General features: G+C 33.5%; 2 protein-coding genes across 2 annotated transcripts; both read right to left on the bottom strand.

Annotated features, from left to right (window-relative positions):
* Window positions 1–10: 10 nt before the first annotated feature.
* On the bottom strand, window positions 11–11085 carry LOC128184133 (WD repeat-containing protein 3-like). The gene is made up of 22 exons (XM_052853479.1): window positions 10857–11085; window positions 9551–9760; window positions 8987–9105; window positions 8781–8859; window positions 8438–8536; window positions 8149–8241; window positions 7548–7649; window positions 7329–7426; window positions 7039–7171; window positions 6566–6756; window positions 6248–6341; window positions 5779–5880; window positions 4914–4999; window positions 4728–4796; window positions 4481–4553; window positions 3883–4040; window positions 3202–3313; window positions 2828–2962; window positions 2337–2447; window positions 1060–1152; window positions 686–780; window positions 11–422 (listed from the first exon to the last, which is right to left on the bottom strand). Exons 1-22 carry the CDS (start codon window positions 11025–11027, stop codon window positions 53–55), a joined length of 2793 nt encoding a protein of 930 aa, XP_052709439.1. The 5' UTR covers window positions 11028–11085; the 3' UTR covers window positions 11–52.
* A 3464-nt stretch (window positions 11086–14549) lies between these two features.
* Window positions 14550–18629, bottom strand: LOC128185464 (WD repeat-containing protein 3-like). Its single transcript, XM_052855055.1, has 9 exons — window positions 18401–18629; window positions 17095–17304; window positions 16531–16649; window positions 16325–16403; window positions 15982–16080; window positions 15693–15785; window positions 15092–15193; window positions 14873–14970; window positions 14550–14715 (listed from the first exon to the last, which is right to left on the bottom strand). Exons 1-9 carry the CDS (start codon window positions 18569–18571, stop codon window positions 14550–14552), a joined length of 1137 nt encoding a protein of 378 aa, XP_052711015.1. The 5' UTR covers window positions 18572–18629.
* Window positions 18630–26160: the final 7531 nt, after the last annotated feature.

The following is a 26160-nucleotide window of genomic DNA, read 5'->3' as shown; positions in this document are numbered from 1 at the left end:
ACAATTGATGTGTATGTATATTTCAATTTTTATTTCATTATCTGACGGTGGTTTACACCTTCACAGCTAAGATGGCTCTTTTCTTCTTCTTTCTCTCCTTGTACCTGCCTGTAGCATCACTAAAGAAGATTGTCTCCTGTGACATCTCAATTTGTCTCTGTATAAACTCACTGCCTGCTCTGTTGAACCCGATCCTATCCCTGAGCTCGCTCACTCGATCTCGAGTCTTCTGTCTGAGCCGGTCAATCACGGGCAGAAGAACGAGATTGGATGTAATCTGGCCGTGATGAACACGGAGAAGGAAGAACAAACACCGACAGGAGAGTTCCACTTCCCAGGCGGAGTCGATAAACACCTCCAGGACTTTTAGTAGGTCAATGACATAAGAGAAGGGCAGCACTAGAAGGGACTCCTCTAACTCACTGAAACAGATCAAATAAATGTTTTGCTACTTGTACAGAAGGGTATATATAAATTATAATAAATACAATGTTATAAATGAGAACATTTCTATGACAAGATGTAGATCTGTTGCTTTACATAGTTGATAGTTTGTAGAGGAACTGCAGCTATACCACCTGATAAACTTTTTTTATGAGATACAGATCTACCACAATTCTAAAACATCAGTTGAATTTTTAAATCCACATATTATATAAGTTTTAAACATGATGAAGATTATTACCTTGATTTAATTTTGCGCAACATCTCCAACATGTATCTCTCGGGTGTATCACACTTGTAGGCCATCAGCAGGGGGTTCAGTGAAGGGGGAGGCAACTAAAAATATAAAATACATGTACTCAATGCATTTGATTTTTATACATTATAAGTATACACAAAATTGCAATTATGCAATGGTAAATAAAAACAATGTGCAGATTGTGTCACATCATATAAAGAAAGGGATTGGAATTTGGTACTGTGGTAAACTTTGTGAAGTACAGGCTGTACCGTCTTTTATTCAAAGTCACAGTTGATATACAAACAAACACATAGATGTGGGGCACTTTCCCCCTACATTACTTATCAAAATAAGTTGGTGAATTATGAGAATACCTGCTGCCCTTTTCTTTGACACTGCTCTTTGTGGTCTTTTAATTTTGCCGATTCCTCTTTGTAAAGATCCAGTGCCTCCATGAGCCTTTCAGCCTGAAACACACAAAACCATATTATGCAAACGATTCTTTAATTCTTTTGATTTATTTAGCTTTTTTTTAATACATGTGCTGACATTTTCATTGTAATGATCCTAATATATCATACATACACTGAATCATCTATTGGTCATTACATAAAGTAAAATTACATGACTATTGTGTTAATTATGTTTATCCAAAAAACATATTACAAATATAGATACAAGTACAGTCAAAACTGCCGTAGCGGTCACCCCTATTAAGTAGTCACCTTTCGTATGTGGCCATTTTATTTCCTCCCGATGAAAAATCCTATATAATTGCCCTCTAAAGAGCAGTCACCTGTCTAACGCGGTCAGCGGTCATCGTATTTTGATCCGAAACTGAACAGTCGACATGCATTAGGCGGCCATCTTGGCCGGTCACATGATTTACACCCGGGGATTTTTAAACAATATGGCTTCCGAATGTCGGGTATAAATGTTAACAATAAATATACGCTTGAGGCGAGAGAAACCAAATTAATCGATGTATTTATAATACATAATTGGCAGATCAGATACGAATGGGAATCAAGTGAATTGTTTAAACAAGTATTATCAAAATGTTTGTTTTATAAACATGAATGATATACTGGTGTCAAAGAAAATTGCTTGATTTAGGCCCCTAATAATATGATTTTGAGTTCAGATACGGTCGGTTAAAAACGTATTTGTTGATTTATATTAAAAGTGTTTGTTTTCTATATATACGGTACTCATGAAAATAGTGTTAGTGTTATAATTGTGAAAATATCGGCGACAAGGTTTTACCACGTAATGACTGTTTTGAATAATTTAAAGAAATATAAAAATTGCATGCACAATGCATCGTAATGTATTTCTACTTATTTGTAAATATAATAGATACTATTAAAACATCAAATCAATTACTTTATCTATCATTTTGATACATTATGCTAAATATCAAGTATATGATTGAAATAAAATTGTATAATTGTTCTAAAAATGGATTTGATGTTGGCAAATTCACAAGTCTCTACTCAAAGGTCACCTCTGTTAAGAGGTCAGTTTGGGTGCCTCCCGCAGGTGACTGCTTAATACAAGTTTGACTGTATATAATGTTAAACTTTTATAAATGAATGGAAATTATCATATTGTGTAAATGATAGCGTTTAATGATAACATAGTTGTCTACCCCTTTGACAGTCTCTATGGACTTCTTGCCAGCTAGTGCAACTTCTGTGTTGGTTTCCCCGGGAACAACTGTCTCCCCTTCTATGGCTTCCTCATCTTCTTTCTCTCTTTCCTTAAAATCAAGATCATCAGAGATAGATTGGTAAATTTACACTGGGTATTTAAAAGGGGAACATGATCTCACACCAGTCAAAACTGTTACAGTTCAATTGATTTAAGAACACAAGCTAAAAGATTTCATAAATTCATGGTAATGTATTTTTATTACAAATTACATTTATTTATCTGGAAAAAAAACCATACTGGTATTATGTAAAACCCTCATGTAAATTGTACTGAATACAAATAGTGAATAAAAAATGATGTTTAAATAATTTTAACATTTCGGACAATATTCAAAATTTAAAAAAAACAAAACAAAAAACAAAAAAAACACCAAAAATTCCATCTCAATTGTTCAAATCAAAACAATTAACAAATGAAATCCTTTACCATTTCTCTCTCCTCCTCCAGCACTACGATCTCCTTGGTCTTTTCCCACAGTCTGATGGACTTGTCATGTGACCCCGTGGCCAGGAAGTTCCCTGTGGAGCTGACAGACATACACCATATCTCAGCATGGTGACCCTACAATCAGATTCTCTAAAAGTGAGCTCATGGACTAACATTTTTATTTACTTCATTCTGTGTGCAATGTGCGACAAACCTCAATAATAGGACATTATCTTTACTTAAAAATACAACACAAATATTCCTTTGTGATCTAAGTATCCTCCAAAACAGATTACAGTTTTCCACAATATTTATATGAGTAACCATTTATAATCTTATCCCATCATAAGCCGCTGAATTATTGTTAGTGTTACCTGAAGAGTGACAATAAGTTCAAATTTGTCAGCATCCCACTGTTTGATTTTGCCATCTTTCCCTCCAGTGAAAATCAAGTGAGTTTTTGCGATGAACTGGGTACACATGACACTGAAAAGGAAATATAAAATCATTCAATATCAGTATATATGTGACTGTGCAACCTGATTTCAATTTCTGTCAACAATTTGAATTATAAGAAATACAAAATTCATTCTATGATCAACACTGGAAGATATGGAAAAAATCTAGTAAATTTTCACAGATGTGAAGATTTACAGTTTTAATTGTTATGAGCAAATACTGTTAACCAAGTAATAGAAATCTGTGGGTTTTATGAAATATGAACAACCCCTCTATGTAGATGTTTACTTATGGGGACACACAGGTACATTGTATGAATAAAAGAAATGAAAACTGCTCATGAAAATTCAAATTAGCAGATCAATTCCCAAAAAAGATGCGTCTTATACCTGGCCCCGGGGCCATAAAACTTTGACGAGCTTACTCACTTTTCCACTACAGGTTCCTTTTGTAAAAGTGAGACTTAGATCAAAAGTAAGCTCGTCTAAGTTTTATGGCCCCGGGGCCAGGTCTATTGTATGAATTTAGGACTGGCTCTAATGGCATAAAAGTTATTCAGTTAATTCATGAATACTAGGAAATCTGCTTTAATTTACCTGTCATCATGAGCAAAGATAGACTTGTGGCAGTCTCCGAAGTCGAGCCCCCAGATCTTGATGTTCCTGTCCGCTGATCCCGACACCAACAGTGTGCTGTCGTGGGAGATGTCCATACAGGTGACAGGGAGCTTGTGTCCATACAGCGACAGGAAAAACTATATAAGGTAAAGGTATTCCAGGTAATTGCACAGGTAACAATTAAATTGAATAAATTCAAACAATACAAGGTACATACAGTGGTAATGATTATTAAAATATATTTACATCAGGAAAAACAATACATGTACAAAGTGCATGTAAATGAACAGGTTATGACAAAAAAAAATCAGGCAAAGCTACACAAACTTTAATTTTAACAGAAATTAAACCAAAGAAAACCATAAAGTTGTGTACCCTTTACAGGGACAAACAAAAAGAAGTTTTCAAAAGAAAATCCTATTCGAGAAGATATATTAAATTTATACATTATTTACTAAATAAGTGGTAGTGTTATCAGTAACAACCAACAAATAAACTTCATCATTAAACAACAATTTCAGAGAGTTTACATTAATTTTATAATATTTTAGAGAGTTTCTGTGGAGGATGGACAAACCTTGAGAGTGTCGGCGAAGAAGACCTTGACAGTATTGTCTAGTAAAGACACAGCAATCAAACGCTGATCAGGACTGAAATTAAATGTAAAAAATGTCGTGATTAATTTTACAAGAGTACATGATTATACACCTGTGTGCACAAACATGTTTTGTCAAAATACATGACTGTACATTCTATAAAGAAATCTGTTCATTCTTATTTAAAGTTTATTAAAAACAAATGTTTTTTAATCAATAATGTGTTACCTGTACTTCACACACAGAACATCTTCATCCATCTTTAGTGTTTTCTCCAACTCCAGGGTAAGTCTTTTACTAAAAAATCAATATCAAATACAAATCTATCAAGAAATCTCATCTGTTCAGACCTTTTGTGATTCACAGTGATTAAACATGTTACATTTACATCTGTACGCGTATTTTTGACTTTACCTTGTGAGGGAGAACTTCTCGTCCATGATCAGCTCAAACTTCCAGAAGTGGACCTGCTTGTCTGCACCTCCAGTCACTATGCCCCTCTGTGTCAGAGAAAAAGCAGATGGAATTAATTTATATAAGTTGGTTTAAACCCAAAATTTCCATATGTAAGCCTTTAGTCCATAAAAGCATTTTCTGTTTGAATTGCATGTAAATTTAATTTACTCAGTTATATGTACATGTACTATATAACACCATATTTTTGATGCAATAAAAACAATAAAATGTACATATTTCTGGCATATATTTTAACCACAGAGACAGATGTTAGTCTGACTAACTCTGTGCAAGTTAAGAGTTCATGTTTATCAAGTCCGACAACCAAAGTTCAGACCCATCTTAACACCAGAGTAAACCCCAACTAAAACCCGGGTTTACTTTGGGTTTACTCCTGGTTTAATTTTTGAAAATTAGGGTCCACTCGAGGTTTACTTGAGTTTCCTCATGGTTTACTTTAGGTTTACTAAAGTTATACTTTTGGGGTCAACTGTATGCACTGAAGTGTGAAGCAGACCTGTATTTTATCTTACCATCATACTGCCTGTAATTCCTGCCCTTTGCATATTCTGAATACACAGTTAACATCTGCTTTCAGGGTGTGTTTCTGATCGGGGTTTACTTTCTGTGTCCACTCTGGGTTTACTTGGGGTTTACTCTGGGTCTACTCTAGTAAACCCAGAAAGTAAACCCAGGGTTTAGTTGGGGTTTACTTTCTGTAAGGTTCGGTCTGATTGGTACTGTACATAGACAGAACTCTGTGCCAGTTATGATCCTAGTACATGCATATATCTGGCCTGACTACCCCAGTGGCATCACTCACCCTGTCCGGGGACATGGACACTGACCAGACGGCCCCTGTGTGGGCCTCCACCTCCTCCAGGAGACCCCCACTCCCCACGTCAAAAATCTGCAGCTTACCACTCTGAAGATCAAGCAAATCAACATTTACAAACATTAAAAGAAGTAAAAGCTAAAATACTGTATTTATGTTCAAGGCAATGGATATTTCCCCCCATCACATTCTGTGAACCAAGTTTTGCAATAAATATAAATACCTTTGATCAACAATTTGTTTGCAAATATCTATAGTTGCAGACCACTATTTTTTCTGTATGAAATGAATAAAATGACTACTTGTTCATGGAAATTTAATTGTCCAGGAGCACTCAAGCAGTCTTTGGCAAATGAAAATTGATACATTCTGTACCTGATTTTTGATGAAAATTTCCATACAATTTGTCAATAATTAAACACTTAAAAAAACAGCATAATTTCGAGCAATTGCGTACCTTTGTTCCAATGATCACATGCCTGTCCCCCGGAGCAAACAGTGAACAGAGGGCGTAGTCACAGGTCATGGTTCTGATACACTGTGAGGAGGCTCTGTAATCAGACAACAGATAGAAAAAATTCATTAAATGAATCACTTTATTTTGTAGAGAAAGTCTCCATTGCATAATGCCTCACAGTAATTTTTAAAGACCAAAATTCAAACATAAATGTAAACTATATTATCTTTTTTTTAAATTTTAACCAAAAACTTCCAATATATGATTGATATATGTATATGCAATTTGTTCTTTCAAAAATTTGGCTCAACAATTCACCTGTTCCAGATTTTGACACTCTCAGCACTGGCTGACAGGAGAGCGGTGTTGTCGGAACTGAAGCACAGCGTCCGGACGTCCGTCCTGTGTCCCGGGAGGACCAGCTTGGTCATGCTCTGTGGCTCAGCCTGCTTCTGCTCCATGTCTATACAGCAGTGTTGTAACATGTTGTTGTTCAACAGAAGAAGCACCTGTTGGTGTCAAACAATTAATTGCTAAACACACCTTGTTTACAGTTTTTAAGACTGATAGTTTAAATGCACAAATTGAAATAAAATACCCACCATAAGCATCAAACATTGATAAATCATCACAAAACACAGTTGCCATACATTCACTTATACTGAATGGAAATAATACATATTGTTTCATTTTTACTGCAAAACCTGCAAAATGCATAATAACTGCACAACTTCTCCAAATTAACAAGACTGATATTAAAAGCACCATGACATGAACTGTTGTGACCATACCTTACAAAGGGCAGGATTCTCCAACACAGTGTCCACGGATACAATATTGGCTGCCATCTTGTAAAGACCATTTTGTACAATTTCATCTTTCACTGTAATTAATGCCTCTCCAACTTCTTCTGTCCCAGAGTCCCTGAAAATTATAATGTATCAAATACAGTGTACTAAATACAAATCTTGTTTGACATGTCTTCAAATATCATGAAATTATTCAAAGATATGTTTCTAATTTTGTTTATAATTATGTATATTCGAATTCTATACAACAATTTGATTTTATCTATTTTTACCTTGCTTTCTTTCTTAATTTCTTCTGTCTTTTGGCCAAATGCTTTTTAAGATTTTCTATCGATGGCAATTTAAATACTTCCAAATATTTGTTGCTTCCCTAGAAAATTCAATATGTAAAAGAGTACATTACCTTCAACAACTATCTCGAGAGGGTCATTACAAATAAAATTATCATAAAGCAACTATGAACGTTTGGGATTGAAATAGCCTTGACTTACATGACAAACCAGCACAGAACCACCAGTGTCTGTTGTCATGGAGACCAGACGATCTCTTCCTTGTCGCATCACAGAGCCAACCTTTGTGCACTTCAATATATGCTGCAATAATCAATAAATGCTGTAAATATTCAATTTTTGATGAAAATATTCAAGTATCCATCATGTCTTTACCAGTACTTAATTCTTACAAGGTGAAAAGAATTTGTGTGTGTAGTATGCTGTAAAAATCTAGTAAATCTTTAAAATCTACTTTACAGGTATCTTCAGCATTCAATGTGCTCTCAATCTAGATTTTATGATGTATTTATATTTTTTTGGTATATGGTTCATTTACATTCTGAGAATAGCAACATTTCTCATTATTTGCATTTTCTAGCTCGTGCATGGTACAATGAAAATGATGCCCTGTCTTCTAATATCATTACAAGTCTCTAGGTGAGACTGTGTCTAATACAAGGCTTTATTGCCATATTTCTTTTTAAAAAATTCATTTCTTTCTTTGCGCTATTTCCCTCAAAATTCTCAACATCTTTCTAAAGGCATAACACATGACACAGATCTATATGCTGCCCTTCTACACAAAATAGTATCCATTTACCAGATCTTCATCCTCCTCTTCCTCATCTTCACCTTCCTCTTCACTTTCCATCTTCATTCTTTTAAAAGCAGGCTCTGCATCTTCTTCCAGTTTCTAAATAATGGTTATACACCCAATTAGTTTAACTGTTCTTGGACAGGCATTTTTTGAAAACTTTGAAATTTGAATTGAATTGTATCAACACAGCATATAGCATATGATGCAAAAATAGTAAAATATACGATAAAATGAAGTTGAAAATTCCAAATCACATAATGATGACACCTTTGAATCTACAGCACAGACTTACCAAACTGTCAATGTATTCAATATCCCACACTCGTAGTTCACTGTCTGCAGAGCCAGTGATCAGGCGTTGACCATTCCTTACGATCACAAAGTCATAGATCTGTCGAGAATCACAAATAATAGATGCTTGAGAAAAAAGAGTTGCTGGTGTACACTAGCTTTATTGGAAAAATATTTTATTACATGTATAATGAAATAAATTACTTGTAAAAATATTCTAGATGTTGTTAACAATGTCATAAAACAGATTAATTTGGATACCCTGAAAACTAGTTGATAGGAAACAATACTCTTGAAACCTAGTTTAAAGAAAACGAAAATCAACTTAAAATTTTCACACATACCTCACTTCTGTGACCCACTAACGTTTTGAAGCAGTGTTGTGTATCAAGATCCCAGAACTTGATAAAAGTGTCTTTGGAGCTGAAAAAATAATAACATAAGAATGAACTGTTGAATTTATATCTCCGTTTTACTAACAATATACACTTCTTATGATTTAGTGGCTGAAAATGAAACATGGAATCATTTAAAAAATACAGTACATTACCTTGAAACAATGACATTCTTGTCTTTCAGGAAGACAACCTGAGTTATTTGCCCTTTGTGTCCTTTCAGTCTGAACAGACCAGATTCATTCACAATGTCCCATACAATTACATCTGTATCCTGATAAAGGAAATAAAATTGTAGTCAAGTGAACAGAAAATCTTATTCAGGAGACAAATTTTCTTTTTGTGTTTGTAATTATTAAGTGGATAAATTAAGTTGCTACTGAGAGGTGGGAAACTTTTTTTTAATACAATCTGTGCATTTTCTGCATGCAATAATTTAAAAGAAATACAAATGGAGTTTATTTTACCAAATTTTATTTATAATCAAGGGCTCGCAATTAATATTTAAAATATGACCAAGGACAAGTACCGGTAACATTCAGATATGGGCTAGTGTTTTGTGAAGAGTAATTGGTCTTTGGGACAGTTATCTTTTAAGACATTTTTTTTCCATTATCATAAATTTTTGGCCCAATGTGATTGAAAATATTCTTACATAGTTAATAATGGAATTGACCAGTGAAAAAAAAATTAATTATATCGAGCTCTCTAATTTTTACCTTTGCCCCAGAGACAAGCCTGAGTCCTTGATGATCATAACTTAGAGCTGTGACAGCAGACTTGTGGCCGCTGAAGTTGACCTTGACCTCCCCTCCATGAAGGTCAAACACCTTTACCAGTCCATCACTGTATCCAACTGCGACATGTCTCTTGTCGGGAGATTTTGCTATCTGAGTGACCTCCCCCTTCTCTCCCTGTAGCTCTAGGTGCTGAAGTGCAAGACGAATTTTAGCAATTAAATGATCTACCAAAAAGGTAAGAAAAAATCTTTCCTCATTGTTAACTTGAATATTTATGCTTGAAATTACTATATTGTATGTCTGTTTTAATTCTACACTGCATCAACAATTGAAATTACAAAAACTTTTAACATCTTCCAAGATTGGGTGATCAAAGGTTGCATCAGGAGAGGAATTTTTAGTATGTTTTAGAACTTAATGCAGCTTTTTATTCTTTTAAATACATGTTATTTATAAAATATGTTCGGATCAAGAGTAATTTTCAAAAAAAAAATTTTCATGTCAAAATAATGAATACGAAAAAACATTTTTATTTCAATCATTCACTGCTAGATTGTAGCCAAAGGAGATATGGCTATTAATTAGGGAAAATTTCAAAATTAACATATTCATTTGGGAAAAAAGTATGGTACTTTTGGAAATGGGACACTTGAACAGATCCAATTACAGACAATCAAGAGCCCTGCAAGTACACACCATTTTGTAATTTATATGCTTATTTTTAAATTAATGCTGAAAGAAATGTTAACCTAGAAAATTAATGAGCCTTGTTTTCCGTATCCTCACAATGTCAGGGGTCCCGAGCCAACTTAATTGTGGCTGTGGCCAACTGCCACAAGTGGATTCAAGACCCATGATATTGTGAGGATGTGTTTTCTATAACTCAGACATAAACTGCTGGGTTTGGACCAGGAACGGTATAACCAATTCCAGCAACCTATCTAATACGAGGAATAATGCATTAACCACAGGATCAGATCTTGTATGAACAGGAAAAACTACCTTCTTGCACAAGGTAAACTAGTATTTCTTTTAGAGGAATGGACAGGCATAATCATCACCCACCCAGTAGGTCACCAAAATGAAAATGGGAGACATCACATGGGTGGATGAAGGTTTACCTGCCTACGAAGACAGAATTAAGTTCTCCGATTCTGTGCAATTCTGCCTTCAAGTTTTGCTATTGTACTCTGCTTTAAACTCTAGGACAATTCCACTTTATCACACATGTAGGATGAATGGTATAATGTGTCTTCATGGTTAGGTGTACACATTGATCTTGTACCTTTTCTCCCGTTCTTAGATCCCATACCAGCACGTTCTCACAAGCTCCTACGGCACAGTATTTCCCTTTCACGCCTTTGATGTCCAGGAACACTACGTTTGACTTCTGTCCCCCGACGAGACCAAGAACTGGTCCGGGTACGTATCGTAGATATTGCTTCGTTAACCCCATTTGACAACTTTAATTAACACATGGACATGATCCCATGTGCTACCATCCAAAATAATAAACTTCCGGTATATATAAAAACAAAACCGGATAGCCATATTTCCGGAAAAGTATGGCGACCTACTTGTGTTAAAAATAAGTAATTTTTTGGAAAAATAAAAATGAAGGTTTTCGATGAGTTTTATAAGCAAAATTTGGCAAAATAAAGACAAAGAGTACAACATCAATATCCAAATTACAAGTGCAATGAATGTCAATTTTGTTACTGAAATGGTTAAAAAAGTTCCACGGTTTAACAAGATACTTACCTGTATTAAATACAGTAGAATATTTTGTTCTTTTTTTCTAGAGAAAGGAGCATGCAAATTATGATCAAAGCAAATCGAACCGCCACTTCGAAAAAGAAAAAGACTTAGAGGGCGACCAAAGGAGGTCAGTGGAGAAGGAGATCGGGGTTCAGGGAGGGACTTGGGGCATGGTACTGCAGATGTCAGCAGACAGGCAGAAATGGAGAAATAGAAGTCCTTGGCGAAGGCCTTATGTGCTCACGACAGGGAGAGGACTAACTAAGTAAGTACTAGTAAGTAAGTATTTAAAAATCATTTATTTCGAATATGCTCAGAATAGATGATGATATATATCTTATTAACTCGTAATGGAAGAACATTTTTTGATATCAAAACGATGGAGGAAATTAAAATTATCAAGTTTATAAGACGTCATAAAATAGTGACCAATCTTAATTCACATTAGATAACACATCGTATATAATGCGCACAAATCACATGATATAGATACATCTTCTTATATTATTGACCATTACATAACGTACCGTGTGATACACAACGAACTGATAGCTAAACTTCTTAAAATATAGAAAAAATTGACAAAATACTGCATCTATGCACGACATTGTAGTATAGTCGTTCAAAGGATCCCAGGAAAGAACTATATATGATAAGAGTTAAATTTGGCCCCCATAATTCGCCATTTTTTAAGTTTTTCGGATACAATAAAATGTTCACTAATTTTTTAGAAGAGTTGATATAAAATATATTTTTCATCTATTTATTTGATTTATTTGCACTCACTGGCAGTATATGACGTCAGAAATGACGCTATTTCTATAATTCAATCAAAATCAGCCAAAAATTGACATTTTTCTTATCTATTTACGAATGGGAAATATAGAGCGCATGCTTGAACAAGGAACATTTTTTTTCACTTATTAGTCTTGGCTAGATACATCTCTGATTAAAATATCTTATTTGTTCAAGAATGCGCTCTATGTTTTCGGAAGGAAAAACTGCTTGAAAACAAGCTGTTTTACGTTAAAGATGCAAAAATGGCGGGAAAAGGTTGTCTTTACAATGTCATATTTCTAAATTGTGAGCACTTGAACCAAAATGAATATTATGTAAAGACATCACATACATATCTGTACAAAGAAAACAAAGAATGATAGTAAAATGATGATGTTCATTTTAGGGGGCCATTTTAGGCCCTTATCATATATAGTCCTTTAAATAATAGTTTGCCAAACGTATCCAAGCACATGATTCAGTGGATATACAATCAGTAGCCCATATGTTGCTGGTTTAAACCCCACTGTGGTCACTTATTGATGTTGTGTGTTGAACACTCTATCTACATTGTCTCGGTCCACCTAGCAGAAATTGGCTACCTGCTTACGCTTGGAGTTAACCTGCGAAGGACTGGTGTTCCATCCAAGGGGAGTCAATGCTGGCATGATAATAGAAAAAAGAATCCGACAAAGATGATCATAATCGTGGAAATCAATACACTGTAATTATTAGAGAATTAAAAATTCAATACATCCCGTCTGCAATTCGTGCTCCTATCACCAAACAGATATAAACGTGATAAAATCCTCTAATCAGTTTTCAAGTTTCATTTTGATCAATACTAGATGACAAATAATCATTATAGATATATCTCTAGTTTCCTTCTTTGTGAGATTGATGCGTTTTACACAATGTAGACTCAGAGAATTGGTTATTTTTAGGATCATTCAGTCTCCTTAATGTAATGATATTCCTGTAAATATGGCATAAATGGACTCAAAGAAGTTCAACGGAAATTGGAATAATTTAGGAGAAGGATACAATCTTTCATATGTCTTTTTTGTGTGGACATTCCAGATTTTTTTTTTTGTCTTTTTACTTGAGCTTGAGAAGATTACTTCTATTCAAAAATATTATCAAATTAGACTCAGTGAAAGTTACTGAAGTAAGTTCTTGGAATACAAAGTAGAACGGTGTGCCATAAGTAAGCTCGTGAGGGTTTGCTGACATATAAAGATTTATCAATGAAATCGTTTTTTTCTCGTCGAGATCGTGATATGATAATTTACCTATGCTCAAGGGATTCTCGGAATATCATCCGATAGATCATGTAAAAATAGTGAAGCATGCTTCTATACTTTAAGCCCCTCGCTGTATTACATACTAATGCAGAATTGCGCTTGTCGTATTCTGTGGAGAAATACGAGTCTTATCTGTAAATAAATTTTGTTTTGGGGATATTTTGCTGACAACAGAAGATGAATGGTAAACTCTGCTAATGCCAATTAGGTTTATCTTTGACACAATGAATCCGCGGGTAAAGGACACTGCATTGTGGTCTGTATGGACTTAATACAAGTACCGTGAGGCCAGTGATTCACACATGAATATCTTAACCAATTTTTGATTTTATTGTAACGAATTTGAATGTTCCTTTAATTGGCCCAAGTTTGTTATTCGCCTTAACACACTTTAGATTCGATTGCATAAATTGTTGCAAACTTTGAATCTTGATTATAAAAGTATTTTGTTGTATTTTTTCATACGTTAGATGTATTTCAAAAGAGTATCCTAGTAGACATGTGTAAATTTATAGATCTCAGAAACCAGCAAATTTTTATCCAATTTGTATCATACATGTAATTATCAATGTGCCTATTATAGTCACCATCATATCAATCTTCCATTTTTCTTACGTCATAAACACTCATATGCATATCACTCTTCCATTTTTCTTACGTCATAAACACTATACTATTTTATATATTATTTTTATTTTTGAACATATATTTTGATCATTTGACCAGAGAAGGTTGGTTAAGCCATTAATCGTTATCTGATTCTGTTCAAAGACCAGTTCGAATAAAACCTTGGTGAAACTCAACTTAACTCTATCCTGCTTCCACAAAACTAATGAGAATAAGGTAACTGTAAATCAAGTGATAAAGGTTTCATTAAAAAAATCGACATATCATTGAATAAAATTTAAGTGAACAAAGCTAGATATACTTTTACCTATATATTCTTATGACGCCTATAAACAGTGAATATGATATGTAATTACAGAACTTGCAGATAATAGGGTTTAAAATTGAGACGATTTTCACAGAAAGAAATGACATAATGTCAGCAAAAATCAATCTTAATTCAATATACACTGAAGTAATTCATTTTAGAACGAACTAAAATAGGCGATGGCATAATACACAGATGACTACGTTCATGTCGTAATCTTATTGGCGACTCCTTTCTCTTTGAAACAGATCCAAACGATTTTCACAGTGTCCACGGATACAATATTGGCTGCCATCTTGTAAAGACCATTTTGTACAATTTCATCTTTCACTGTAATTAATGCCTCTCCAACTTCTTCTGTCCCAGAGTCCCTGAAAATTATAATGTATCAAATACAGTGTACTAAATACAAATCTTGTTTGACATGTCTTCAAATATCATGAAATTATTCAAAGATATGTTTCTAATTTTGTTTATAATTATGTATATTCGAATTCTATACAACAATTTGATTTTATCTATTTTTACCTTGCTTTCTTTCTTAATTTCTTCTGTCTTTTGGCCAAATGCTTTTTAAGATTTTCTATCGATGGCAATTTAAATACTTCCAAATATTTGTTGCTTCCCTAGAAAATTCAATATGTAAAAGAGTACATTACCTTCAACAACTATCTCGAGAGGGTCATTACAAATAAAATTATCATAAAGCAACTATGAACGTTTGGGATTGAAATAGCCTTGACTTACATGACAAACCAGCACAGAACCACCAGTGTCTGTTGTCATGGAGACCAGACGATCTCTTCCTTGTCGCATCACAGAGCCAACCTTTGTGCACTTCAATATATGCTGCAATAATCAATAAATGCTGTAAATATTCAATTTTTGATGAAAATATTCAAGTATCCATCATGTCTTTACCAGTACTTAATTCTTACAAGGTGAAAAGAATTTGTGTGTGTAGTATGCTGTAAAAATCTAGTAAATCTTTAAAATCTACTTTACAGGTATCTTCAGCATTCAATGTGCTCTCAATCTAGATTTTATGATGTATTTATATTTTTTTGGTATATGGTTCATTTACATTCTGAGAATAGCAACATTTCTCATTATTTGCATTTTCTAGCTCGTGCATGGTACAATGAAAATGATGCCCTGTCTTCTAATATCATTACAAGTCTCTAGGTGAGACTGTGTCTAATACAAGGCTTTATTGCCATATTTCTTTTTAAAAAATTCATTTCTTTCTTTGCGCTATTTCCCTCAAAATTCTCAACATCTTTCTAAAGGCATAACACATGACACAGATCTATATGCTGCCCTTCTACACAAAATAGTATCCATTTACCAGATCTTCATCCTCCTCTTCCTCATCTTCACCTTCCTCTTCACTTTCCATCTTCATTCTTTTAAAAGCAGGCTCTGCATCTTCTTCCAGTTTCTAAATAATGGTTATACACCCAATTAGTTTAACTGTTCTTGGACAGGCATTTTTTGAAAACTTTGAAATTTGAATTGAATTGTATCAACACAGCATATAGCATATGATGCAAAAATAGTAAAATATACGATAAAATGAAGTTGAAAATTCCAAATCACATAATGATGACACCTTTGAATCTACAGCACAGACTTACCAAACTGTCAATGTATTCAATATCCCACACTCGTAGTTCACTGTCTGCAGAGCCAGTGATCAGGCGTTGACCATTCCTTACGATCACAAAGTCATAGATCTGTCGAGAATCACAAATAATAGATGCTTGAGAAAAAAGAGTTGCTGGTGTACACTAGCTTTATTGGAAAAATATTTTATTACATGTATAATGAAATAAATTACTTGTAAAAATATTCTAGATGTTGTTAACAATGTCATAAAACAGATTAATTTGGATACCCTGAAAACTAGTTGATAGGAAACAATACTCTTGAAACCTAGTTTAAAGAAAACGAAAATCAACTTAAAATTTTCACACATACCTCACTTCTGTGACCCACTAACGTTTTGAAGCAGTGTTGTGTATCAAGATCCCAGAACTTGATAAAAGTGTCTTTGGAGCTGAAAAAATAATAACATAAGAATGAACTGTTGAATTTATATCTCCGTTTTACTAACAATATACACTTCTTATGATTTAGTGGCTGAAAATGAAACATGGAATCATTTAAAAAATACAGTACATTACCTTGAAACAATGACATTCTTGTCTTTCAGGAAGACAACCTGAGTTATTTGCCCTTTGTGTCCTTTCAGTCTGAACAGACCAGATTCATTCACAATGTCCCATACAATTACATCTGTATCCTGATAAAGGAAATAAAATTGTAGTCAAGTGAACAGAAAATCTTATTCAGGAGACAAATTTTCTTTTTGTGTTTGTAATTATTAAGTGGATAAATTAAGTTGCTACTGAGAGGTGGGAAACTTTTTTTTAATACAATCTGTGCATTTTCTGCATGCAATAATTTAAAAGAAATACAAATGGAGTTTATTTTACCAAATTTTATTTATAATCAAGGGCTCGCAATTAATATTTAAAATATGACCAAGGACAAGTACCGGTAACATTCAGATATGGGCTAGTGTTTTGTGAAGAGTAATTGGTCTTTGGGACAGTTATCTTTTAAGACATTTTTTTTCCATTATCATAAATTTTTGGCCCAATGTGATTGAAAATATTCTTACATAGTTAATAATGGAATTGACCAGTGAAAAAAAAATTAATTATATCGAGCTCTCTAATTTTTACCTTTGCCCCAGAGACAAGCCTGAGTCCTTGATGATCATAACTTAGAGCTGTGACAGCAGACTTGTGGCCGCTGAAGTTGACCTTGACCTCCCCTCCATGAAGGTCAAACACCTTTACCAGTCCATCACTGTATCCAACTGCGACATGTCTCTTGTCGGGAGATTTTGCTATCTGAGTGACCTCCCCCTTCTCTCCCTGTAGCTCTAGGTGCTGAAGTGCAAGACGAATTTTAGCAATTAAATGATCTACCAAAAAGGTAAGAAAAAATCTTTCCTCATTGTTAACTTGAATATTTATGCTTGAAATTACTATATTGTATGTCTGTTTTAATTCTACACTGCATCAACAATTGAAATTACAAAAACTTTTAACATCTTCCAAGATTGGGTGATCAAAGGTTGCATCAGGAGAGGAATTTTTAGTATGTTTTAGAACTTAATGCAGCTTTTTATTCTTTTAAATACATGTTATTTATAAAATATGTTCGGATCAAGAGTAATTTTCAAAAAAAAAATTTTCATGTCAAAATAATGAATACGAAAAAACATTTTTATTTCAATCATTCACTGCTAGATTGTAGCCAAAGGAGATATGGCTATTAATTAGGGAAAATTTCAAAATTAACATATTCATTTGGGAAAAAAGTATGGTACTTTTGGAAATGGGACACTTGAACAGATCCAATTACAGACAATCAAGAGCCCTGCAAGTACACACCATTTTGTAATTTATATGCTTATTTTTAAATTAATGCTGAAAGAAATGTTAACCTAGAAAATTAATGAGCCTTGTTTTCCGTATCCTCACAATGTCAGGGGTCCCGAGCCAACTTAATTGTGGCTGTGGCCAACTGCCACAAGTGGATTCAAGACCCATGATATTGTGAGGATGTGTTTTCTATAACTCAGACATAAACTGCTGGGTTTGGACCAGGAACGGTATAACCAATTCCAGCAACCTATCTAATACGAGGAATAATGCATTAACCACAGGATCAGATCTTGTATGAACAGGAAAAACTACCTTCTTGCACAAGGTAAACTAGTATTTCTTTTAGAGGAATGGACAGGCATAATCATCACCCACCCAGTAGGTCACCAAAATGAAAATGGGAGACATCACATGGGTGGATGAAGGTTTACCTGCCTACGAAGACAGAATTAAGTTCTCCGATTCTGTGCAATTCTGCCTTCAAGTTTTGCTATTGTACTCTGCTTTAAACTCTAGGACAATTCCACTTTATCACACATGTAGGATGAATGGTATAATGTGTCTTCATGGTTAGGTGTACACATTGATCTTGTACCTTTTCTCCCGTTCTTAGATCCCATACCAGCACGTTCTCACAAGCTCCTACGGCACAGTATTTCCCTTTCACGCCTTTGATGTCCAGGAACACTACGTTTGACTTCTGTCCCCCGACGAGACCAAGAACTGGTCCGGGTACGTATCGTAGATATTGCTTCGTTAACCCCATTTGACAACTTTAATTAACACATGGACATGATCCCATGTGCTACCATCCAAAATAATAAACTTCCGGTATATATAAAAACAAAACCGGATAGCCATATTTCCGGAAAAGTATGGCGACCTACTTGTGTTAAAAATAAGTAATTTTTTGGAAAAATAAAAATGAAGGTTTTCGATGAGTTTTATAAGCAAAATTTGGCAAAATAAAGACAAAGAGTACAACATCAATATCCAAATTACAAGTGCAATGAATGTCAATTTTGTTACTGAAATGGTTAAAAAAGTTCCACGGTTTAACAAGATACTTACCTGTATTAAATACAGTAGAATATTTTGTTCTTTTTTTCTAGAGAAAGGAGCATGCAAATTATGATCAAAGCAAATCGAACCGCCACTTCGAAAAAGAAAAAGACTTAGAGGGCGACCAAAGGAGGTCAGTGGAGAAGGAGATCGGGGTTCAGGGAGGGACTTGGGGCATGGTACTGCAGATGTCAGCAGACAGGCAGAAATGGAGAAATAGAAGTCCTTGGCGAAGGCCTTATGTGCTCACGACAGGGAGAGGACTAACTAAGTAAGTACTAGTAAGTAAGTATTTAAAAATCATTTATTTCGAATATGCTCAGAATAGATGATGATATATATCTTATTAACTCGTAATGGAAGAACATTTTTTGATATCAAAACGATGGAGGAAATTAAAATTATCAAGTTTATAAGACGTCATAAAATAGTGACCAATCTTAATTCACATTAGATAACACATCGTATATAATGCGCACAAATCACATGATATAGATACATCTTCTTATATTATTGACCATTACATAACGTACCGTGTGATACACAACGAACTGATAGCTAAACTTCTTAAAATATAGAAAAAATTGACAAAATACTGCATCTATGCACGACATTGTAGTATAGTCGTTCAAAGGATCCCAGGAAAGAACTATATATGATAAGAGTTAAATTTGGCCCCCATAATTCGCCATTTTTTAAGTTTTTCGGATACAATAAAATGTTCACTAATTTTTTAGAAGAGTTGATATAAAATATATTTTTCATCTATTTATTTGATTTATTTGCACTCACTGGCAGTATATGACGTCAGAAATGACGCTATTTCTATAATTCAATCAAAATCAGCCAAAAATTGACATTTTTCTTATCTATTTACGAATGGGAAATATAGAGCGCATGCTTGAACAAGGAACATTTTTTTTCACTTATTAGTCTTGGCTAGATACATCTCTGATTAAAATATCTTATTTGTTCAAGAATGCGCTCTATGTTTTCGGAAGGAAAAACTGCTTGAAAACAAGCTGTTTTACGTTAAAGATGCAAAAATGGCGGGAAAAGGTTGTCTTTACAATGTCATATTTCTAAATTGTGAGCACTTGAACCAAAATGAATATTATGTAAAGACATCACATACATATCTGTACAAAGAAAACAAAGAATGATAGTAAAATGATGATGTTCATTTTAGGGGGCCATTTTAGGCCCTTATCATATATAGTCCTTTAAATAATAGTTTGCCAAACGTATCCAAGCACATGATTCAGTGGATATACAATCAGTAGCCCATATGTTGCTGGTTTAAACCCCACTGTGGTCACTTATTGATGTTGTGTGTTGAACACTCTATCTACATTGTCTCGGTCCACCTAGCAGAAATTGGCTACCTGCTTACGCTTGGAGTTAACCTGCGAAGGACTGGTGTTCCATCCAAGGGGAGTCAATGCTGGCATGATAATAGAAAAAAGAATCCGACAAAGATGATCATAATCGTGGAAATCAATACACTGTAATTATTAGAGAATTAAAAATTCAATACATCCCGTCTGCAATTCGTGCTCCTATCACCAAACAGATATAAACGTGATAAAATCCTCTAATCAGTTTTCAAGTTTCATTTTGATCAATACTAGATGACAAATAATCATTATAGATATATCTCTAGTTTCCTTCTTTGTGAGATTGATGCGTTTTACACAATGTAGACTCAGAGAATTGGTTATTTTTAGGATCATTCAGTCTCCTTAATGTAATGATATTCCTGTAAATATGGCATAAATGGACTCAAAGAAGTTCAACGGAAATTGGAATAATTTAGGAGAAGGATACAATCTTTCATATGTCTTTTTTGTGTGGACATTCCAGATTTTTTTTTTTGTCTTTTTACTTGAGCTTGAGAAGATTACTTCTATTCAAAAATATTATCAAATTAGACTCAGTGAAAGTTACTGAAGTAAGTTCTTGGAATACAAAGTAGAACGGTGTGCCATAAGTAAGCTCGTGAGGGTTTGCTGACATATAAAGATTTATCAATGAAATCGTTTTTTTCTCGTCGAGATCGTGATATGATAATTTACCTATGCTCAAGGGATTCTCGGAATATCATCCGATAGATCATGTAAAAATAGTGAAGCATGCTTCTATACTTTAAGCCCCTCGCTGTATTACATACTAATGCAGAATTGCGCTTGTCGTATTCTGTGGAGAAATACGAGTCTTATCTGTAAATAAATTTTGTTTTGGGGATATTTTGCTGACAACAGAAGATGAATGGTAAACTCTGCTAATGCCAATTAGGTTTATCTTTGACACAATGAATCCGCGGGTAAAGGACACTGCATTGTGGTCTGTATGGACTTAATACAAGTACCGTGAGGCCAGTGATTCACACATGAATATCTTAACCAATTTTTGATTTTATTGTAACGAATTTGAATGTTCCTTTAATTGGCCCAAGTTTGTTATTCGCCTTAACACACTTTAGATTCGATTGCATAAATTGTTGCAAACTTTGAATCTTGATTATAAAAGTATTTTGTTGTATTTTTTCATACGTTAGATGTATTTCAAAAGAGTATCCTAGTAGACATGTGTAAATTTATAGATCTCAGAAACCAGCAAATTTTTATCCAATTTGTATCATACATGTAATTATCAATGTGCCTATTATAGTCACCATCATATCAATCTTCCATTTTTCTTACGTCATAAACACTCATATGCATATCACTCTTCCATTTTTCTTACGTCATAAACACTATACTATTTTATATATTATTTTTATTTTTGAACATATATTTTGATCATTTGACCAGAGAAGGTTGGTTAAGCCATTAATCGTTATCTGATTCTGTTCAAAGACCAGTTCGAATAAAACCTTGGTGAAACTCAACTTAACTCTATCCTGCTTCCACAAAACTAATGAGAATAAGGTAACTGTAAATCAAGTGATAAAGGTTTCATTAAAAAAATCGACATATCATTGAATAAAATTTAAGTGAACAAAGCTAGATATACTTTTACCTATATATTCTTATGACGCCTATAAACAGTGAATATGATATGTAATTACAGAACTTGCAGATAATAGGGTTTAAAATTGAGACGATTTTCACAGAAAGAAATGACATAATGTCAGCAAAAATCAATCTTAATTCAATATACACTGAAGTAATTCATTTTAGAACGAACTAAAATAGGCGATGGCATAATACACAGATGACTACGTTCATGTCGTAATCTTATTGGCGACTCCTTTCTCTTTGAAACAGATCCAAACGATTTTCAGGATCTTTTGATACGCGAAACTTTTGTTAAAGTGCACATATAATGAAATGGGAACTATACGTATATTGTATTGGATCTGTACGAGTCGTAGTACAATGCGACCACACGGTACTTCTACATGTACATGTAAGTGGCACTGTCCTGACCCGGCCTACTACTTACCTAGTACACCTACTTTATATTGCAAGGTGTATATATATAGTTCAAAGGGGTATGGTCACGATTTTGGTCAAATTCCAGTTTTCTTATTTTAGTGTTTATAATGCTTTCGAAATACATTTCTAATGATCAACCAAACTTTAAGTGTCAATCGTAGAGTTAAAAGCAATATACAGAGCTCACAATTCTGTGTCATGAAAACAAGGCTCGTGCCCTGTTCTATTTAAATTGGTTCAATATACCGGGAAAAGGTCTTTTCAAGCTGATTTCCATCTGTTCTTATTCGTTATCAATATAAATAAATATAGTTCTTAGCGTTTATCACATTCATTTTGGGTCTAAAACTGAAATTTTTACTTCAACATTCAAAACGTAAAAAGAGCTTTGATAACACGACAAGGAATTGTGAGCTTTGTATCTCGCTTATAACACTCAAATTTTTGTTGACTATTAGAAATGCCTTACTGACGTATTGTAAACATAAAAAGGGGGGGGGGGGGATTTGATCAAAATCGTGACCATGCCCAATAATAATATTTTTGTACCAAATTTACCCTTAGATATAAATAAATCATGTGTTATAAGCGCTAAACTGTTTGTTGATGTGTTCCATCCGAAATGCATTTTATGTTTTTTTACACGAAAATATAAACCACATGGTTGATAACTTTTGAAACAGGATATTTGTAAGGGGCATCTATATAGTATTGACTTGATTAATTAATAACGTTATAACCATGCAAGATCGAGTAAAGCACTCACAGAAAGGTCCATTCTGTTCACATTCAAGCATAGTTTCTAAACAAATCCTCAAAATCGTACTGCATCATGCATATTACATATGCTTCTCGACATTCGTTTGGGAAAAAAATTGCAAACTCTTCTCCAATCAACATTTGTTTTTGTTGTCACCAACAATTTTTGTTGTTGTTGAAATTAACCAAAATGCACATATATCTTCGGATGTCTTTTATTGTTTCAGTTTATCTCAAAGGTGAAATTTTGTAATTGATTACTGATTTTCGCTGTTTGTGTAACAGGGATAATTCCCTTGCCGAATCAGGTGACCAAACTACTGTAATGTATACAATTTCTTCTGCTTCCTTAATTGCCATTACGTCTAATTCCCTTTCGTTATTTAAACAAAATCACTTTAAAGGAATAAACCCTTTGTGGGGTTTTTTTATATAAATATTGCGCTAATAGCACAAGATAATAAGATTATAGCGAAAATCTAGAGAGCGTACGGGGTTTTTTTTATATCGCCAGTCTTCCACAGAGATTTCAAAATGTAACCAAACACGAAAAGAGAGCTTCTCTTGACACTTTGGAGCTAACAGAGGTGAGTGGCGATTAATGGTTTATACAGCTGTCCACAGAAACAATCGATTATGCGTTTAAAATTATATATAAAAATTTACATATATACTTACATATGTGTGTTAAAGACAGTTTTATGATTTCAGTATAGGCTTTTGCAGCTTTTAAAATATCGAATTACAAATATCAAAATGCACGCTAATAGCGTATAATTCAATTTTCATTTTTTAAACTGCCTTTTGGTTGGCTACGAGAATATCAATGTAGGTTTTGAATGATTGTTTTATATTAAAACTATCGATTTATTTTTTAATTTTTTTTTAATTTATTACAAAGAAACCCATAGAAAGCCTATAGGAATTAATAACCAGGAGGTTTAGCCTTCTCGTTAACAATACTGATAAATTTACATAACTTTGCTAACATTGAGGAAAAAAGCTCATTAAATTTGACAATATTTGGTCTATTAAAAAAAAATAGTATATATATTTATATTTCGTTTTTCAACATGGTGCAACACAAAATATAATGAAATTTATCCCCAATTAATGACAATCAAATTAATCCGACCAGTGTGACATCAGAAAGTATACTTTTAATAAATACTAGACTTTGACCCGTGCGTGCACGGTTTGACATATTGCATGTGATATCGGGCATTTACGAAATAGATACATCGACACACCGTATTGTTGACATTTATATAACCAAGCTTTAAGCCTACAATAATGCTATCAATTTCAGTACACTCTTTTTAGTTAGAATAATCTAACTGTGTCTCCGGACAGGCCTTCACCACATTTATAATGCCTCACATATACGCGTAATGTAGCACAATGAAGCTGCATTTAAAATAACAGTCAAATTGTTCATAAAAAACCATTTTGAGGCTGTAAATACCTTACATCTAACATTTTAATTCATATTTATGAAGAATTCAACACTTTTTCACCAATGTTTATTACTCGCTTCGAATTTACACACCATGTTGAAATTCGCGGGATTTTTCATACTAAATGCACTATTAAATGAGTTAGAGCTATCTCCCGTATTTCCTTTGATGAACAGAATATATGACAAATTTTCATTGAAAATTTACACGTATTTGTATTATCGTTTCTTTGTTTATCCATGCAAATGTGATATTGTGGAACATAAACTAAAGAGCCTCCCGTGATTTAGCGTGAACGTAATGCGCATGCGCAAGATTGTAAAATCCAAAAATTCCAGATGATTTCCGGAATTTTTATAGGAGTTTTCGTTGATAATTAATTAGCAAAGCTTGATTAAAACAAAATAAAAACAAATTGGTAATCTTCAAGTACCAATGTTGTTTAAAATATATAAAACAAAAGACAGTACTCTTTCGATTTCTCGGTATTAAAGCTAAAAAATTCGAGTCTATTATTTTAATATATAGCACTGTATAGATTTGAAAATGTCAAACTGGATTGAATGCAAATCTTGAAAATTAAAACTTATCTTAATCAGAATTGTATTGCTATATATATATATATATATATATATATATATATATATATATATATATATATATATATATATATATATATATATATATATATATACACCCCTTTCTTATCGAAATTGGATGTGTAAGCAAAGTGAACATTTCTGTAACCGGTAAGTATATACTGAAGATGAGCAATATTGTGTGAGAATATGTTCTAGTAGTCCTGAAGAAAGTTAAATGTGATTAAAAAGGGTAATTTTAGAATTTTAATGATTGACAAGTACCAGATAATCACATTTCAGTTCAAAACTAAGAATGAATGTTTTCTTAACCGCCAGATGATCAGTACACAGAATTGGTCCTTTGTGACAATATCGGCTAACGATTAAAATGAGGACAGTGTGTCAATTTCTCCGCCGAGCAAACTTAACAATATTATTAAGTGAAATGTTTAATCATTTTTGCCTGTTTTTGCTTAGAAAGACGTCACTGTGAGATTTCTAGTTTTCTGTTTTTTCCTTGATAAATCGATATGGGGTTTGGATAATCCTTACAGTTACATGTACTCAAGAGACTGGATCATTTATCGACTCTAATCTGTGACGCTTAAGACAGACATAAACCAAATGGGTATGGACCTTAAAAATAAACATCTGGATCTGGTGCTTATGCTTACTTGTTGGAATTGATGGCGATATCAATTTATACGCTATGATTATTTAAAAAAAAGAAGAAGCAGTTTGGAGTTCATCTTCAAAAGATTGTATCAAAAAGATACAAAACAATTAACAAACGTCTACTATATATTGTTTTTATTGCGATGATTCCAATAATGAAAACGCGCAAAAATAACTCAGTTTTTGTGCGCCATGAAAACGTTTGAATTATTCTTTTGTGCATTTACAACACGCGAAAAAACTAGATACAAGATATGATAAATTAATGTATCCCGTAGATATTACCCATGTGTAGGTAAGGGGTTTATCATTGTTCTAAACACAGGACTAGTTATATATTTTAGTTTTGTTAAATAATATCCTGCTAAATTATAATAGCAC

Source organism: Crassostrea angulata, chromosome 5 (assembly GCF_025612915.1).
Source record: "Crassostrea angulata isolate pt1a10 chromosome 5, ASM2561291v2, whole genome shotgun sequence".
In the NCBI taxonomy this organism is placed as follows: Eukaryota; Metazoa; Mollusca; class Bivalvia; order Ostreida; family Ostreidae; genus Magallana; species Magallana angulata.
This window is presented reverse-complemented; position numbering and strand designations above follow the sequence as displayed.